At 46.6% G+C, this 19,786-nt stretch overlaps 1 protein-coding gene across 3 annotated transcripts in view; it reads left to right on the forward strand.

Annotated features, from left to right (window-relative positions):
* The window catches only part of SH2D4B (SH2 domain containing 4B), a gene marked incomplete at its 5' end in the record, with an annotated part of 93,932 nt that overhangs the window by 37,718 nt on the left and 36,428 nt on the right, over positions 1-19,786 (forward strand). For all 3 annotated transcript variants that reach the window (XM_082720140.1, XM_082720141.1, XM_082720142.1), the window contains one exon: positions 12,191-12,338. In XM_082720140.1, the coding sequence (XP_082576266.1) occupies positions 12,191-12,338 (148 nt within the window). The remainder of the gene's footprint in view (positions 1-12,190; positions 12,339-19,786) is intronic.

A 19,786-nucleotide genomic window follows, 5' to 3' on the forward strand; every position in this document is an offset into this window, starting at 1 on the left:
ATCAGACCATCATAGCACAAAAAGCAGCTGCAGACAATATGTGAGCAAATGGGTGTGGCTGTCTTTTAATAAGAATTTATTTTTTTTTTTATTTTAAAATTTATTTGACACAGAGACAGAGAAAGAGAGAGACTGAGAGTGCACATGAGTGCGGTGGAGAAGGGCAGGGGGAGAGGGAGAAGCAGAGGCTGGATCCCAGGAGCCTGGGATCTTGACCTGAGCCAAAGGCAGATGCTTTACCGAGTCACCCAGAAGCCTGCATAAGACTTTATTGTAAACAATAGACAGAGGGTAGATCTGGAGTTTGCTGACTCCTGGTCAAACTGTATGTACTTCATTGTGCATCTCCCATGACCGAGAACCTTTCCCTGTAGAGCCACAACAATCATTGTCCCACCTACTGAAATGAACGGTAATTCCATAATAGTATAAAAATCCACTCAATCCATAGTGGAGAGATGTTTAGTTTATAGGGTTGGATTTTGCATCCAATTATTTAAGCCTGCTGGAGAAGGCAAGCAATACTTTCTATGTACCTCTAAGAGCAAGCATCCCCTCTCCTAATCTCTGGCCTCCCTCTGCCCCAGAGATGAACTGAGTCCCAGAGGCTGGGAAGGTGGCTTTGTGGAGCTGGTGTTCTGGGGCTCAGTGCACAAGGAGATTACAGAACGGTTGAATTCCCAGAGCTTTTCTGATTGATGATCTCCTTGAGAACCTCAGTGAGAGAGATGATAAATTCTGGGGTACTCCATGTCAGGGTTCATGGAGAGCTCAGAAAAGCTATGAGGTTTACCAAGGGACCCAAATGCAGGCTTTGGGTGTTATTTATAAGGAGGGCTATGGTAATGATACGTTTGTTTTGTTTTAAAAATTAATTTGCTACCTGTGAATGTTCAAACTTGAGTACTCATAGTGATCCTGATTTGGTGTGCCTGTATTTTGAGGAACCTCAGACATGTGAGTAGCATCTGTGAGGTCCGGGTGGGGCTCCTTAGGGCAGTGTCTGCTAGGAACGTCAGCTCATGGACTTGGGGTGGGCAGGTCCAGGTTTATGGGCTGGGATATTCTCTGTAAATGGGCTGCCCTTGTAGTGTCATGAACTCTTCATCCCAGGCGCTGTCTTAGCATGGGCTGAAACCTGAGAAGTTTCTGTGGTGGACTAAATACAGCTGGTGGCAAATTCTTTGTTGCTTCTCTCTTTGAGACGTGTTTATTTCCCTTCCCTTGAGTCTGCTCTGGCCTTGTGACTAGCTTTGATCTGTAGGTTACAACCGGAATGACTCAGTGTAGCTTTTGAGGACAGGCTTTAGGAGATTGGCAGCTTCTGGCCTTCTTGCAATGCTCCCTTTTGGAAGGTGCCCCCTGAGAAACCCTACAGCCTTCGACTACTGCTCTGTAAGAAAACCCGGGCAAGCCAGGCAGAGAGAAGGGGGCTGTGTGGGGGACACCGAGGCACCAGACACATGAGTGAAATCTTGGTTCTTCTGGTGAATGACCCTAATTAACTGATTGACCTCAGATGTAACCATGTGGAGCAGAAGGGCCCCCAAGCTCTGGCCGAATTATTAACCTACAGAACCACAAGCAAACATAATGGTTGTTGTTTTAAGACTTAATGCTTTCCGGGAGTTTGTTGCCTGGTAATAGATAACGGTAGTAGATAATGGGAACATCTCTGTCAAAGGTATTTATGCATTGAACTAGAGATTGGCTCAGATAATTTTCATTGTGTCTTTCAACATCAAGATTCTAGCCAGATGTGAGTCTTGCATGCGGGGATGCACGAACAAAGTTCATTTAATTTCATACATTTTTCCCCCCTTTCCCTGAAAACCTAAGTGCAGGTTGTTGGGGGGTGGTGGTGGTGGAATAGTCATGAACTCCTTACTCTCTACAAGCTTACAGGGTGCTGGGGGGAGAGAGAGAGAGAGACAACTCTGTGAGTCCCCTGAGCCCCCAGCACACCTGGGGGACTACAGCAGGGTCCCCCTGAAGGAGGCTGGGTGTGAGCAGAGCTGGAAATAGACAGGAGATCCGTGGAATGGTGACTGGTCTGGTGGGACGAGGGAAAAGAGCACGTGATGGGGGAAGCCAGACAGGAACCTGGCAAGGTAGGCTGTGGGGCCCTTGGATGCTACGATCAAGGGGCAGATGGTTGTCTGTGGGCAGAGCAGTACTGTGAGGCTCTCGATACAGAGGGACATGGTTCAAGCCACCTCTATGAGAATGACTGTCTGGTGGCCCCAGTGTGATACCGGTGAGGAAGGCGTGGGGGGAGGTAGGGGCGAGTGAGGGGACTGTTGCAGTCATCACACTGGTCACCGAGGAGTCTGACAATGGCGAGATTCAGGGGGATGGACACAGAGAAATGGGGGAGGCGAAATCAGTAGGGCTTGCATCAATTAGATGCTGGGATGAGGGGGCAGAAGAGCAAAGGCACCTGAACTCAGGCTGAGGAGTAGGGACGGGGGGGCCACCCTGGTGCAGAGGTGAGCTGGGAAGAGGGGGTAGGCTTGGGGGGCAGAGAATGTGCTAGCTGGGTCCAGGGGGTTTGTGTTTTGTGCCACTAGAAGCAGATATTGGGGTGGAGGCTGGAGGAGATGGGGAAGCTGGAGGGGAGGGCGGCTGGTGGAGGGGGCATGGGCTGCTTGTGTCCAGGATGCAGGCAGGTTCTGTGAATTCTCCCGGTCATAGGAAAGATAAGAGTGAGAATTCCTTTGAGGAAACGGGGTGGGGGGGGTGGGGGGGTGGGGATTCCAGAACGCTTTATAAGGTTAAAGAGGGAACTTCAAAATAGAAGATACAGACAGTTGGAAACCTGTTTTTAAAAACCATTCTGTTGTGTCTGGTGCCTTTTGAATGCAATTTACATGCGTTTAAAGTGTTCCTGTCGAAAGAAAGGGGATCCTGAGGCCAGATAGAATTTGCATATTTTCTCTGCTTTCTTAACTCTTCAGACTGCTTTTGACTGCTTCTGCCTTCCCTTCAGACCACAGAACACTGATGTTAAGACTCCAGCTCTCTCCTTTTGCCTTAGTCTCCTGCCCTTCCCCGGGGCGGCTGATAAAGAACACACACAGTTGATGCAATGATGTTGTCCTCTGATTTTGCACCATTTCCTATTCAAGGCCACTCGTTCTCTTTTTGTTTTTTCCTCCGTTGAGGCTGGAGTTCCTCTTAGCCCTTCATGACATTTTGTACAACATTAGAAACAATCCCCACCTAGTTTCCAACAGGATTATCAGTGGTGGGGACATGTTGCACTTTTCAGTTTTCTCTTGAATGGGAGGCTTGATCTCGGTTTCTCCTGGATGAGGCTGGCATCAGCAAGACAACTTACCCTTCCACTCTCAACGGTCACCAGAAACCCTTGTTACCCTCTTTTTGTTTTTAGGTCGTTCACTCCTCCAGTCAGTGTTACGGAGTTCCTCCTCTCTGCTGGATCCCGTGCGGGGGGCTGTCGGTCGGAGAATGACAGACACAGGCTTGACCCTGCCTTCTTGGGTACATCATCTCGAAAAGCGAGATGGTATTATTTGGGCCAGAGGAGCAAGTGAAGGGGCTCGGGACAGCCCTTCTGCCTCCAGAATGTGCCACTTAGCCCGGCGGGCTAATTCGAGCTGAAGGCAGTTGAGACCCCGAGAGATCAAGGACACTATTGCTCCACCCTCTAACTATATAGAAGAATCTAAATGGGGGATCTTTTCCAGAATGGGGGTTATTAAGAGTGATACATTTGATCCGAGTTACCCAGCTATATGGCCCGACAATATCTAATTCCCAAACACCTGCTCTTCTCCTTGGTGCCCTGTGAATTGCGTTCCTTTCTTTTGAAATCCCAGACCCCTACCCCCCATCTCCGAAGCTCAGGATGACACATAGCCTCCCTTTTGCCTGACGGTCTTCCATAGGTCTTCCTCGTATGTACCCTATGACGTCTGATTTCTTCCTGTGAATCTGACTCCCGTGCATCTGATTCTTGGTCCAGCTAGAAGGACCCTTGAAGGGGACAGGGATTCTTGCTCCCTAGCACAACACAAATGACTGTGCCTTCCAGGAAAGCATCTGTCTCCGTGACAGTTTCCGCAGGGATGAGGCATGGGCTCCCACAGTGCGGCATTACCAATGGCTTTGATAAAGACGTCTCTGGTGCAAAAAGGTGGTTTATTAGAGCACGGGGACAGGACCCATGGGCAGGCAGAGATGCGGCTGTCCCGGGTTGTGAGGGTAGGCATGTTATATACCCTGCTGTTGGGGGAAGGTGAGGGGAAGGGAGGTTTCAGTGGAGTTTTCATATGCTAAAGAGGGCCTACAAGATGCCAGGATGTTCCAGGCCTGCCGGAGGCCTTGCCCTTGCTGCTGGATCAATGTTGTTTTTAGACCAGCCATTAACATTAAGATAGTTGGGAGACTTTTTGGTGGGATGTCACAATCCTGCTATCAATCGTCTTTGTTAGTGAGATTTAGGACATTTGTAAGCCAAGGGAGACTCCTGTCTAGCAGGATTGTGAGCTCTGCAAGTTAACTATTTGCTTATTGTTCATGGCAGTCAGGGCTGCCTGAGGGGTGCTACACATAGGACTGAGGGGAAAGGGTGAAGAGGGGGTGCAAGGCGCCAGCTCCTGCTTTGTCCTCAGCCAGCCTCCTGCTCCCTCATCAGCTTATCAGGAGAAGGTGGATTGAATAAGGCGGCCGGCTCCCAGGGCTTTGGGCCTGCCGGAAAAGGGCATCGATTCCTGAGGTAGGAGAAGGGAGTGTTTGCCGATCTGCCGCATGGCCTCGTTGGCCTGTGGTGACCACACTTAAAGACGGACTTTTCATCAGGGCTCACAGAGGAGCCAGAAGATTCTGAGAGGACCACAGCACAAGTTTTTCCAGGCAATTTCAGCTGTGAGGGGTGAGGCATTTCAGCAAGCCCCGGAGGGAAAGATGCAATGCTCTTTATCTGTAGCTGCAAAATGTTTTCTTTTGTTGTCCCCAGCCCTGTGAGCAGCTTGTTTTTGTCACAGTAAGTGGCTGGTTATTTTCCTCAGAGATGGAGGAAGTGGCAGGCTTCTGGCTCCCAGTGTGCTGTTCACTCTTGAGCAAAGAGGATTGAGTGAACAGTGTGATTCTGCCATTTATTGATTTATTTATTTGTAGGTAGTCTGCCCCCCACCCAACTTTACTGAGCTACAATTTCCAAATGAAAATTGTAAATATTGAAGATGTACAATGTTTTAGTATATGTAGACATGGCTAAATGTTGACCATAATCAAGATAATGAACACATCTGGCACCTTACCTAGTGACCTTATTTGTGTGTGGCAGGAACACTAAAGATCCATTCTTTTAGCAAATTTCGAGTACACAGTACAATTTTAACTACAGGCACCATGCAGAAAATCCAGAATGGGGGTGCCTGGGTGGCTCAGTGGGTTAAAGCTTCTGCCTTCGGCTCAGGTCATGATCCGAAGGTCCTGGGATCGAGCCCCGCATCGGGTTCTCTGCTCCACGGGGAACCTGCTTCCTCCTCTCTCTCTGCCTGCCTCTCTGCCTACTTGTGATCTCTATCTATCAAATAAATAAATAAAATCTTAAAAAAAAAGAAAATCCGAATGTATTCATCCTGCATAACTGTAACTTTGTATCTGTTTGCCAAACACAACCCAAGTGTCTGCTGACCAGTGAATGGGTAAATACACTGTGGTGTGTGTACATTACATGTGTGTGTGTGTATACACATACATATTGTAATGTATAAATTATGATGTATGTATATATATTATGCATAATATATACATATATATGTATACATATATATATGAATAAAATGAATGTTATTCAGTCTTAATAAAGAAGGACACCATGCCATTTTTGACAACACGGATGAACTTGGAGAGCATTATGCCAAGTGTTAGTCATGTTAGTCATGACCCTTCTCTGGGGTGGCGTCTCCCATCCTGTGACGAGCTGAACCGTGTCACCCACAAATTTCTATGTTAAAGACCTAACCTCCACCACCTCAGAATCTAAGTGTAGGTGGAAGTAAGGGCTTTAGAAATGTCATAAGTTAAGAAGAGGTCTTCAGGGTGGGCCCTGACTCAGCATGACTGGTGTCCTTAGAAGAAAAGGAAATTCAGACACAGACGTGTATACACACAGAGGACGGGATATGTGAGACACGGGGAGAGGAAGGTCCATCTACAAAGCAAAGAGAGAAGCCTCAGAAGAAACCCACCCTGCCTCTATAGTTAGGGCCTCTGTAGCTCATACATGTGTGTGGTTTCAGCCTCCTGGTCTGTGGCAGCCTGAGCAAGCCAGTATACTCCTCCTCTGTACCAGAAAGCAGGACCGGGGGTTGAAGTCCCTCTGACTCTGACAGGCCTTGGCTGATGGTATTTTCCCTGAGACCTGCTCCTTCCCGGAAGACCCGCCCTGGGCAGGTGCGAGATCTGGAGTCAGGGTAGACACTGTCTTGGTTGGTGCCCCATGTATTGGGTGATGTGACAACCTGGGTCAGAGATGAGGGAGCTGAGGGGGAGGCAGCGGGCATGGGAAACCCGCTGCATACACTGCGGTGCTGTGCCAGGATGGGGCGAGTTTTTGCTCTGCCGAGATGCTGGTGATTGCTGAAGGTGAGCTTTTTTTCAGGGCTTCAAGCTAAAACTTCTACTTTGGAGTCACAGGGACTTTGGTTCCAATTTTGCATGTGTCACCAACTCTCAGCTCTAGCATTTTCCATCTGAGCCCGTGTCCCTCTTGATCCCACATTCCCCTCCACCTGCTGCTCCCTATCTCTGCTCCTATCTTCAGAAGATGTCCCCAGAGGCCTGTCTGCGGTCATTTCCACTCCCTCCCCCACCCCTCCTGGTTGGCTGCCCCTCCACCCTTCTGGGAGTCTCTCTTCACATCCTGAGGCCACGACCTTGTCCCTTGTTGCTTCTCTGTCCTTATCTTCTGTGATGTCTTGGGGCCTGCAGCTCAGTTTACCACTCCCTTTTACTTGAAACAGCCTCTTTCTTGGCTTCCCCAGTGGACACCACCCCTTCTGGGTTTTTAGCTTATCTGTTGACCTTCCTTCTCAACCTCCTTTCCTGGCTCCGGCTCTTCCTCTCAACTTTTAAATGATGGAGTGGCCTAAGACACTCGGGTTGTTCTCTCGCTCTTTTGTTGTTATTGTTGAAGTGTAACTGACATATGGCCTTATATGCATTTCAGGTGTGCAATGTAGTGGCTCGACGATTCTCTGTACTATGCCACGCTCACCATGGTGAGTGCAGTCACCCACCATCTGTCCCCCTACAACATTATTATGGTTCTATTGACTATATTCCCGTACCTTATTTCTGGTGGTTTTCTCTGGCTCTGCATTCCTTCTCTCAGTGATAGCATTAGGTCCCGTGGCTGAGAAACATCATCCCCACACAGATGACTTCTGAGCCGTATCTTCAGCTGAACTTGCCCTTCAGCCCCAAGCTCACGCATCCTGGTGCTAATGGCAGGCCTCAGGGATGTCAGATGGCATCTCGAACTCATCCAATATAGAGCTTTGACTTTTCTTTTTCCAACCACAGTGGGTGATTCTGTACTCAAACATGCCAAGCCCATTTACAACGCCGGGTCCATCTTGCTTGTGGTTTTCTCTGTGTGGAAATTTCTTCTCCCCGATACTCACTTATTGGCGTTCTTCCTTACTGGTCAGTGGTCAGATCACATTGTCCCTTCTGAAAAGACTTCTGGTCACCCAGCCTAAAGTGGCCTTCTAAGTCCTCTCTGTCCTTTCCCTGTTTTAATTCTGTGCACACTGGTTATTATTTTCTGGTATTTCCTGATGATTATTTGTCTGGTGTGTTTCACCCCTGGAAAGGCAAGCACCAGGTGTGGCCTGCGTGTGTCTTGGCCACTGCTGTGTCCCCAGAGCCCAACACAGGCCTGATCCTGGAAGTATTTAGTGACTGACCACGTGAAGCCATTCACCTTCTCTTGTCCTCATGCCCAGCTCTTGAGAGCGACTCATTAGGAAGTGGGAATTTTGCCTATTCTTTTGGACTAAAAAATTGATTGTTGAATTAGAAGAAAATCCTTAATCTATACTGTTTTGGAAGAAACAACAACAACAAAAAACACGTTGTCTTTTTTGCTAAATGAAGGATTAAAAACTCAGTTACCTCCACCCCACCGGATTCTTGTTGATCCATTTAAATAGTAGCAAAGGACTGAAAAAGTTCCAAGCACCAGGAGAGAGAAAACGAGAAGCAGGAACAGATGAGAAAATGTTTGCCGAGGTTTGGAGGCTGGAAGACAGAATGGTGAGGGGTCCAAGTGCGGTGCCTGCAGGAAGGGGGCAGAGGGGAGCTGGCTTAGTCTGGGTCCCCATGGGTTTGGGACCTACCTGGGGGCACCAGGGACTGTGAAGCAGAGAGCTCAGGTTGGCGACCAGTTTCTCCGTGGAATGGCTGGACCGTCATGTTGCCACTTTTACCCATTTCTCCCAGGCTACAGGATCCTTCTCTCTGAACGGAAAGAGATGGGGAGTGGGCAGAGGCTCAGAGCTCAGTGTGTCAGGCCAAGTGGAGAGAGCAGGCAAGGGGTAGATGGAAAACAGGAGGATTAAGCAAAGATCTTTGTTTTAGCAGTGAGTAGCCAGAGCAGTGGGATCTGCAGCTTCGGTTGTCTCTGGGATGCACAGGGCCAGCAAGTATTTTTGCATGGTGTCCTTGTTTAGCACGAACTAGCCATTTGAGCCACATGAAATCAGGATGTTAGGTCTTTTCTGGTCACTCAATCTCATGCAATGCTGAGATAAAAATATGGTACGGCTGGCGGGGTTTATTGGCTTGCTACGCCACGCCCCTGGAACTGTGGATAGGCCACTGGACTCCAGGATGATTCCTTAAATAGGAATCCTGGAGCTCCCGGGGGCATGTGGTTAATCCCTTTCATGAAGGAGAGGGTCAGAGAGCACCCAAGGAGGAGAAACAAGAGTCTAGGACTCATGCGGGAAGTGGTCTGGCCTTCGGGTAGCTTACCTGGTGACCACTGCCATTCCTGCCAATCCCAGGGGGACTTTCTGGGGCCCCCTCCTGGGAGACACCTATGGGGGATGCTTACAAAGAAAGCATGGTGTTCCTATGTAATGTGGGGCACAAGCTAGGGGTTCCTGCCTGCTGCCTGCCTTCCCTACAGACTTCGGAATGCTGGTGCTCAGACTCCACTGAAGGAGGAGAGAGGAGAAGAGATGGAATTATCTCAGACAAAGGACCGGAGTACTGAGTATTTGCCTCAGTGAAATGGCTGATTCCTCATCTAGTCATCCTGGAGTGAAGCTCACCTCCCATGGAAGTCCTGTCTACACACTCTGAGTCTCTCATTCAGATAGTTATTTTCTGCTTGAATATGGACCTCCAGAAAACATCAGACATTGGAAGAAGGCCTCCAACACCAATGACAGGCAACACATATAACATGCTTTAAAGGGAAGGGAAAAGCCCAAAACAGAGGAAATAGATGTAAATCAGAATAAGGGGTGGGGGGAGAAAGCTCTAAAATCCTCAGAGATGGAACATGACACTCTTGAAAGCAGGACAGGGGGCAATGAAGCAAAAAGGAGCAAGCAAAGAAGAAGAAGGAAGGCTTGGGAATCATTAATACGATGCTGCAATGAAAAATGTAATCGTAGGTTTAGACAATAAAATCAGTGAATCAGCCAGGAAGTAGAAGAGCAAAGGCAGGAGAGAGAAAGTAAGAGAGAAGTGCTAGGCCCCCTAGAGGATCAAGTCAAGGAGTCCAGCATTTGACAAACAGGAGTTCTAGAAAGAAAAACAATGAGAGGAGAAGAAATTACCTAAGAAATTCTAAGCCAAGGTGTATTAGACTGGAAAGATCCGAGACTTCAGGCAGAAAGATCCTTGAGCGCCTAGCACAATCGATGAAGGAAAATCCCTGCCAAGGCACATCATTTAACAATGTTCAGAATATCAGCGATAAAAAGAAAACTTAATAGCTCATGCAGAAGATTGAAAATCCGAGGGGTAGTATTGGATGCTAGGAAGCAAAGTCTTCCAAATTCTGCTTTAGGAAAGTGATTTTTAATTAAATTCTATGCTCAGCCAAATTAGTGTTTGTTTGTTTTAAAGATTTTATTTATTTATTTGATACAGAGAGATCACAAGTAGGCAGAGAGGCAGACAGAGAAGGGGAGGGGGGGGGAAGCAGGCTTCCTGCTGAGCAGAGAGCTCAAGGTGGGGCTCTTTCCCAGGACCCTGAGGTCATGACCTGAGCTGAAGGCAGAAGCTTAACCCACTGAGCCAACGAGGTGCCCCCAAATTAGTGGTTCTATCTGAAGGAATCATATAGATGTTTTTAGACAAGACTCAGAGAGTGTCTTTCTGTGCGTCCCTACCTGAGAAGTCCTGCTAGCTATGCTTTTGCAAAATGATGAAATGGCCAAAAAAACCCCCAAAACCAAAAAAACCAAAACAACAACAACAACAAAACCCCCAAAAACCACACACACAAAAACCAAAAAAACAAAACAAAACCCCGGAACAAAGAAACAAGAGCTTCAACTCGGGCAGGGCTAAGAAATGAGTCCCCTGGTGGATGGATGGGCAGGAGGCCCAGGTAACAACCGAGATGGCAGAAGATAGAAGTTTGCCATTGGGGACAGTGGGGACCTTTGACAAAAGCTAACTGCTGCTTACCTGTTATAATACTAAACACAGGGAAAGATTTACAGGAGATCTTAGAGAAGTTGGGAGAATTCAATATGCAACTTCAGGATAAAACAATTATAAAGTCAAGAAAGAAAAAACCATCATACTACCATATTTTACTGAATATAAGATGCCTCATTAAGTATTGATTTATTAATCATTATTTTAAGAAGAAAGAAGAAACCGTTGCCTATTAAAAAGGCAACTTGCAAGTCATGAGACATACCCATGTTTCAGAGATACATTAGGAAGTTACAAAATGTACTTCTTATAATTGGTGCAGTGAACAACATTTATACCAATTATTGATTTCACCACAAATTGTGATGTTGACAGGGTAAGGGTGAGGAGAGGAAAAGTCTGGGTGTGTACCCATGAGCCAAACATAATTGCCACATACTCATGTACCAAAAAAGAAAAGCAATAATGTTTAGAATGGGTAAAACATTTCGTGTGTGATTCAGAGATGTCACCACATGAGGGACAGCTAAAATAATTGAGAGTGATGGCCTCTGGGCATGGGTGAGTTTGGAGTGGTTTGGAGTGAAGTGGTCTGGAGAATTGTTGGTGTTGAAAACAAGCCTTTGGCATATAATGCACATCTGACACCTGTGGGGTTACTTTGATGTGAACAAAAGTAGAGGGAAATACACACACACACACACACACACACACACACAGCCTTTTTGGAACTTCAAAGTGAGACAATTGGAGATGGGCCCCCAAACCTGCTTGTCTTGAAAATATTTTTTTTTATAAGATTTTATTTATTTATTTGACAGAGATCACAAGTAGGCAGAGAGGCAGGCAGAGAGAGAGAGGGGGGATCAGGCTTCCTGCTGAGCAGAGAGCCCACTGCGGGGCTTAATCCCAGGACCCTGAGATCATGACCTGAGCTGAAGGCAGAGGCTTAACCCACTGAGCCACCCAGGTACCCCCCCCCCCCCCTTTTTAAAAGATTTTATTTATTTGTCTTGGAAATATCTTATCCAGACAGAAGGTTAAGATATGATCATAGCCTGCTTAACCGGTTTCCAGAAGGAATGGTACCTGCCCTCCCTCTCCCCCAGAAGGCAAGTGTGGCCAAGGATGGCCCAGTGTCCTCTTTGCAGAAAGCTTCGGAGTCCACAAGTTACTTCTTGTGTATTTTTTTTTTAAAGATGCATTTATTTAGTTTGGGGGGGGGGAGAGAATCTCAAGCAAACCACTGAGTGTGGAGCCCAACACAGGGCTGATGGCATGACCTGAGCTGAAACCAAGAGCTGGTAGTTTAACCAGCTGAGCCACCCAAGCACCCCCGTTCCCCCCATTTTAACCTGTCTGATCCTTACCGCAGCCCCGATCAGGCCTGTCCACGGCCATCTCCTGCGTCAGAGACCACACCTGAGCCAGCACTGGCCCACCGCACCCCTAGAAAGCACATCCCTGCCCCAGGGCCACGGGGGCACTTCTCTCTTGTGACCTGACGTCGTTCTGTCCCATGATATCTTAGAGGAAAGAGGAAGAGGAGAGGAAGCGAGGAGAGGAGCAGATTCGCCTCCAGGAAGAGCAGAGGGCGAAGGAGCTCTACTGGACCCTGAAGCAGGCCCAGCTGCAGAGCCACGCCAGCGAGAACGAGGAGCGCGAGTGGGAAGAACAGCGTGAGTAGCGCAGTCTGCCTCCCAGCCCACCCTCCTCCCACGTGTGCGTGCCCTTCATCCTTCCGGTTCACGCGTTCGGGCCCGAGGCCTTCCCCCAGGACCAGCAGTGCTCCGGGCCCTGCCGAAAACCCAGAGTTAAGGTAAGGGCTCCACCGGCCCGGAGCTTTCTTACGTGCCCGTAGAGGAGATTTCTTACACTAAAAAAGAAAACCCTGCCTTGACTGCGTTACCAGTCCTTCACTGGTTCTGTGCTGAGCCCTGGGCTCCCAGATAGGAGGGATCACAGTGCTTATCTTGGAGGAGACAGACACGCAGGCTCCTGGCTTTGAGGGAGAAAGTGCCAGTACCGTTGGAGAACAGAGTGGCTATCCCGGTGGGCTTCCAAAGGCAGCGTTAGAGGAAGTGAAGCTTTATGGGGGGCACAGGAAAAACAGGCGAAGAGGTGGGAGAGGGAGAGGGTGCTCAAGACAGAGGCCTCAGCCCACCCTAGGTGAGGGCATGGTGATGGGCATGGGATGTGCTTAGGAAGGCGGAGATGTATGGGGGGGGGCGGAGATGTATGGGGGGGCGGCTACAAAGGCTACAAAGCTTGGAGGGTGTCCGGTGGAGAAAAGTTAGGGATGGGGGAAGAGGGAAGGCAGAAGCAGATTTGAAGGATGTGTTTCAGTATGTGCTGGGCTTCGTTTGAATCAGGTCCGGTGACACCTGGATCATGGGGATAGTGTGGAAATGACGACCTTGCCCTAAGAAGTTTTTACGCATGGGGGCAGGGCACACCCAGCAGGGCTATGCTGGGAACCACCAGGAGGAGGGCGCCAGGGACAGTGTGGGCAGGAGTCTTTCTTATGGTTTGCTTGGGGCAGGTGAGGCCAGGCAGGGTCAGCAGGTGTAGGATTGGCTGGTTTAAATAATGTCTGTAGGCTCCGGGGCACATGGGCTCTTGAGTTGTCTGACGCCTGGCTCTGGGGGCAGATGGGCAGTGCCACAGACAGTGAGAACTAGATAGAGGAAGTGATTCGAAGATTTTTGGATTGGCTGGTTCGCAAGTGAAAGGCACACTTGTGGGTGAGTCCTTTAGCATCTTTAGGAATTGGCCCATCCTGGGAGGGCGAGTGTCTCTCTTGGCTGAGCAAGGTCCTGGAGGTCAAAACATGGAGAAAATAAAAAGGCATAGTTTATGCAGGTGGACAGTGGGACACTTGTAAAGGTGGGTTTGGGGGTGAGAGAGAGGATGAGGCTGTGGCAGTGGTGTCCCTGAGAGACGACTGGAACCAGGGCCAGGGGAGCCCAGAGGCTGCATGATTTCCACTCGCCAGCCCTCTCTGGTCCTCAGCCTTTCTCAACCACAGCCCAGATTCACTCAGCAGACTTGAAAAAAAAAAAAAAATTGAAATACAATTCACATAACATAAAATTCATCCTTGTAAAGTGGACAGTTTTCCTTTTATGACTGAGTAAGGCTCTGGTGTAGGCATGGACCACCATTTTGTTTACCCATTCATTAGTTGATGGACCTTTGAGTTGTTTCCACTTTGGGGCTATTATGAATAATGAATAATGTTGATCTGAACATTGTTTTCTTTTTTTTTTTTTGGTGGTTCTTGAGTATGTGTTTTTTACTGAAAAAAACAAATTCCTAAATTAGCAGACAGAAATGTACAAATACAAGGGTTAATGACAAAGGACTATTTTTTTCTTTTTTTCAAAGGACTATTTTTGTGAAAAATGTTTTCTTTTAAGTGTTTTTAAAACATCATTAGATTTCAGTGCAAAATGTACCCCCAGCACCTTTTAGAACATAAGTGCAAATCTCAAAAAAACAGCAGTGGAAGGAAGTTAGCTACGTTCTGTGCCATTGACAATGGTTACATCTCCACAAGCAATGTATGAGGGTTCCAAGTTCTTCCCATCCTTGCCAATGCTTGGTATCTTTTGTCTTTTTGATAATAGATGTCCTAACAGGTGTGAGCTGATGTCTCTTTGTGGCTTTGATTTGCATTTCCCTGGTGATTAATAATGTTGAGCACTTTTTCATGTACCTGCTGGTTGTCTGTGGTCCTTTTGGAAAAATGTCTATTCAGGTCCTTTGCCCATTTTTTATAATGGGTTATTTGATTTTGGCTATTGAGTTGTATGGACTCCTATATATTTTGGATATTAACCACTTATCAGGTATGTGGTTCACAAATCTTTTCTCCTAGTCTGCAAGTTACCCTTTTGTTTTGTTGATGATTTCCTTTACTGTGCAGAAGGTTTTTAATTTGACATAATCTCACCTGTTGATATTTTTGCTTTGGTGTCAGATCCAAAAAAAACATCACCAAGACCAATGTCAAGGAGCTTTTTTCCTATGTTTTCTTCCAGGTATTTTACAGTTTCAGGTCTTATATTTAAGTCTTTAATCCATTTTGAGTTGATTTTTGTGTTTGCTAGGAAGTAAGTGTCCAATTTCATTCTTTCACATATAGATATCCAGTTTTCCCAGTGCCACCATTTTTTTGATGAGACCGTCTTTCCTCATTGTGTATTCTTGATGCCTTCGTTGAAAATTATTTGACTATGTATGCGTAAGTTTATTTCTGAGCCCTGTATTTTTTTCCATTGGTCTATGTTTCTGTTTTTATGCGAGAGCACTGTACTGTTTTGGTTACTATAGCTTTGTAATATAATTTGAAATTAGGAGGTGAGATGCTACTAGCTTTGTTCTTCTTGTTCAAGATTGCTTTGGCTGTTTAGAATATTTTGTGATTCCCAACAGATTTTAGGATTATTTTTTTTATTATCTCTGAAAAATTCCATTGGAAATTTAATAGGGATTGCATTGAATTTGTACATTGCTTTGAGTAGTATGTATATTTTAACAATATCAATTCTTCCAATATATGAACATAGGATATCTTTCCATTTATTTGTGACTTCTTTAACTTCTTTCATCAATGTCTTATAGTCTTTAGTGTCCTGGTCTTTTGTCTCCTTGGTTAAATTTATTGCTAAGTTATTGCTAAGTATTTTATCCTTTTTTTTTTTTTCCCTTTCCAAGTTTTTAATTAAACTCCAGTTAGTGGGATGCCTGGGCGGCACAGTTGGTTAAGCATCTAGCTCTTGTTTTTTGCTCAGGTCATGGGTCCTGGGCTTGAGCCCGGCATGCTCAGTGTATACTCTCTTGAGATTTTTTCTCTCCTCTGCCGCTCCCCTTCATGCTGTTTCTCTCTTTCTCTCTTTCAAATAAATAAATAAAGTCTTGAAAAATAAATTCCCATTAGTTAACATTTAGTGTAATACTAGTTTCACTTGTGGAATTTAGTGTCTCATCATTTACATGTAACACCCAATGCTCATCACAAGTGCCCTCCTCAACACCCATCATCAATTTCACCCATCCTGATGCTGTTATGAGTGAGGTTGTTTTACTAATTTCTTTTTTGGATAGTCATTGTTACTGGATAGAAACACAACTGAGGTTTGTGTGTTGATTTTGTATCCTGCAACTTTACCAAATTTGTTTATTAGTTCTAACAATTTTTGGGCGAAATATCTAGGGTTTTCTCTATGTAAGGTCATGCCACCTGCAAACAGGGACAATTTTTACTTCTTCCTTTCTGATTTGGATGCCTTTTACTATTTTTTGCTTGCCTAAGTGTTCTGGTTAAGACTTCCAGTATCATGGGGAGAGAAGTGGTGACAGTGGGCATTCTTGTCTTGCTCCTGATCATAGAGCAAAAGTTTTCAACCTTACACTGTCTTGTATGACATTAACTGTGGGCTTGTCATGTATGGTTTTTATTATGAGATTCATTCTTTCTATACCCGATTTGTTGAGAGTGTTTATCATGAAAAGGTGCTGAATTTTGTCAAATGCTTTTTTGCATCTCTTGAGATAATCAGACGATTTTTATGCTTTTTGGGAATGTGGCGTATCATAGGTACAGATTTGCGGGCGCTGAGCCAGCCTGGCAATCCAGGGATTAATCGCACGTGATTGTGGTGTACAGAGCCTTTGCAAAGGCCCCGTGGAGGAAATGGCATTTGGTTTGGGAAAAGTGGGGAAACCCAGAAGCAGGGCAGGGCCTCCGGCTGAGGAAGCAGCACTGAGCAAAAGCAAGGTCATCATGTGTGTAGGACGTGGTACATGTCCCCATGTGGCTGCAGCCTGAGGTTCACAGTGCACTACGGTGAAAGTGACAGAGGTAAGATGGGAAAGAGCTAAAGAAGAATTCATTCATTTAAATTCGGGATGGAAGAAGACATAGGAGAAAAAAAAGGCAGGACAAAGCTTTATCCTGCAAAAACAGTGAGCAGTTAAAAAGTGAAGTCACTTGAGGCTGCTCTCGTGTGGGAGAAGGAGCACTGGACTGGGAGTCCTGCCCTTGCTCTGTCACTGACTTGTGTGACTGTGAGCTAGTTCGTGCCCAGCTGCACGGTTTCTTCATTTGGAAAGTGGAGGTAATCATGTTGAGTTGAGGCTTGTTGGGAGGGTAGAGTAAGGATAGAGTAAGAGTCTTTTTATAGCGACAGGTTGTAGTGGACTGTTAGGGGCAGGGCGGGTGTTTCATTAAGGATGCAGACCTGAGATCGTGGGGCCCTGGAGTTGTTTAACTGCTAATTAATGCGCCGTGTGGCAACGGAAAGTGGAAAAACCTCCAAAAGACAGAGGAAAGGTGATAATGCGGGCCCTACAATGCTGGTTCCTTATTTTATGCTTCCTTAAAGAATGATGAGCTAAACTCTGGAGGCTGTCATTCAAAACCAGCAAAGCCATTCTGCACTCAATTAATTTAATATGAAAGATTATAGCGGGCCATTAATCTACGGGGAGCAGCAGTTTTTGATAAAACACCTAAATTAAATTTTCAGAGTCAGAAAAAAAAAAGGGCATTGTTTCCTTTAGTATCACTTGAATTCAGGGTTCGTTATTCAGTTCGAACAGCAGAGCAGGCTCTGGCCTCTGAGAAGCTCTGAAAATCTCAGGCAAAAATTCATTTAATTATTTCTCGACTGCAAACTTGTAGGAGTGTGGAGTTAGGTGCTGTCTAGTTGCCCAGAGATTTGGAGAAGAGCCAGCATGACTTGATAAATGATACTATTTCCAAATATTGGAACTTGTTCTCGTGAACCCTTCCCCTCCCTCCTTGACTGTGTCACTCTGGTGTGGCTCCTACCCCACCATCGTACTCTGCTTGTCTCACCCTTTGCTGTGTGCTCGGAGCCCAGGGGAGAAAAATGTGTGCTCGGGCCCAGGATGGAGTCCAGCTGTGTTGGTTCTGTTCTCTTTGTTCATAGAAAAGAGAGTGCTCTGGAGTCTGGGTTTAACCTGGGTGATTCTACAATGCCGTGCGCTGGAGACAGGCAGACCCAGAAAGGGGGATGCCGTGTGGTGGGGAGAGGGGGTGGGGCAGAGCCGAATGGGGGGCCGGAGGGAAAGATGACACCAAGCGGGGTCTGTTCGGTGCACGGATGGCCTGGGAAATGGAGCAGCGTCTCTTTGGACAGAACCAGTACTGGCCATTCCTCCAGCTCCTAGTGTCACGTAGGGTTGGTTTTACAACTGAAAATAATGCCAGCCGGAGTCCCCATGTGCTCCATTTGTATCCTGCTTGGGCTTCTCTCTCTCCTCTTGAATTGCTCAACAATCTCTGGGGGTTTTCTGTTGTTCCAAAGCAGAGTCCAGGGAGCACTCTGGTCTTAAGGAACCTCTGATGTTGCGCCTGCTGGCCACAGGGGGTCACTGTTGGCAGCCATCAGGAATTGCTAGAGGGACTTGTGTGACGGTGACCTCAGAGGCCTTGGAGTCAGGGAGCAGAGAACATTCCTTCCCTTGGCCTACATTTAGCTGTGGGTGAGCCTCACTTTCTTTCCTTGAGGCTCATCTCGCAGGGTCCATTGTCTTGGTGCCAAACCCACCCGTGGGTTGGGTCCCTAGGGGTCTGTGTGCATACCTTTCAGTATCTGGATGGCCTGTTGTCCTCCCCTTGGGGTCAGGAAGCTTCCCCGTTTCACAAAATTTTCATTTTCCCCATTTGCCTGACCAGCGCTCCGGACACTACCCAGCCCCTCCCCCTATGCCGGTTCCTCACCTGCACTCCTTTCTGTCTTAAGTGGCACGGACCCTTTCTAAATATATGATATTTAATGAACTTGTACTATGTGCCAGAGCTGTCCAGGACCCTTCCATGTAATATTTCATTTACCTCATTTACAGAGCAACCCTATGAAGTCCCCATTTTACAGATGCGGAGATAAAATATAGATACGGTAATTGGAGTTGTTCAGTGTCACATGGAGTGGAAAATGGAGAAGTTAAACGCAACTGCCCACAGAAACAATTTAAATCTTTATGGGGGCTTTTTCACTTTATATATTCACATATATATTTGTATATATATATTTGTGTATATATATATTATTTATTACATAAGTATATACATGTAATAATATATAATAATGTATATTATAGATTTATATATAAATAATATATATAACATATAGAAATAAATATATATTTGTATGATACATATGATTCACTAATTTTCAGAAACATTATATTATTCATCCAAGGCAGGACTCCACAGTGATACTGCTTTGAATCATTAGGTTTCTCTGTGGATGTAACTGGATTATCGGAATTCTATAAAGCAAGGTGTCTTTTTTACCCAGGCAGAGGGAGAAAGGAACCAAGGAACCATGCGCAAATTCTCTAGAGAGGGGTCTCATGACGAGCAGCAGCTAATGATCTTCTAGAACCCCATGTCCTCCTGGGATCCCACAGTCACCTCCACCTCAACACTTCCGAACCTCAACCCTCCCTTCCCCCAACAGGCTTTATTACCTGGCTGCCAAGGGCAGAAACTTGGCTGTCATTCTGATCTCTCCTTTTTGCTCATAATCAATCCCCAAACTTACCAAGAGGTAAGAATTCTACTTATTTCCCGTTCTTTGAATTTACCCCCTTCCACCCCATTGCCCTGGTACCATCTGAACGTTGACCCCGTGGCTCTTCACCTCCATCTCTGTTTTCTAAGCCTACGTTCTTGTTGCTGTCGAAATTCTTTCCCAGCACTGCAACCAAGCCAATCTTCGAGAAGTGGAAAGAGCCTCCTGCTCTCCTGCTGAAAACATGTCAGGGGCTTTCGATCACCCTTTGGTAAAGCATCAGAATTAATTAGCCAGTATTTACTGGTTTCCTAAATGGGCTTCCCTGTTTCTCATCCTCACCTCTTGTGGGGTCTGTAAGGGAGCTGCCCTGCAGCCATGCCCACTCACCCCAGGAGGGGTGCCTGAGCTCCCTCTTGCCCCTGGGCCTCTGCCCCTCAGCCTGCTCTGCCCAGAAGACCCTTTCTTTGGCCTCTATTGGTTGAATCTCATGTGTCCACCAGGCATAAGTTTAGATGTCCTTCTCCAACACGGCTCCACAGTTTGCTGGTGTGGTTCTCTTGCTAGACGGTAAGCTC

The sequence above is a fragment of the Mustela nivalis genome (genome assembly GCF_964662115.1).
Source record: "Mustela nivalis genome assembly, chromosome: 2".
NCBI lineage: Eukaryota > Metazoa > Chordata > Mammalia > Carnivora > Mustelidae > Mustela > Mustela nivalis.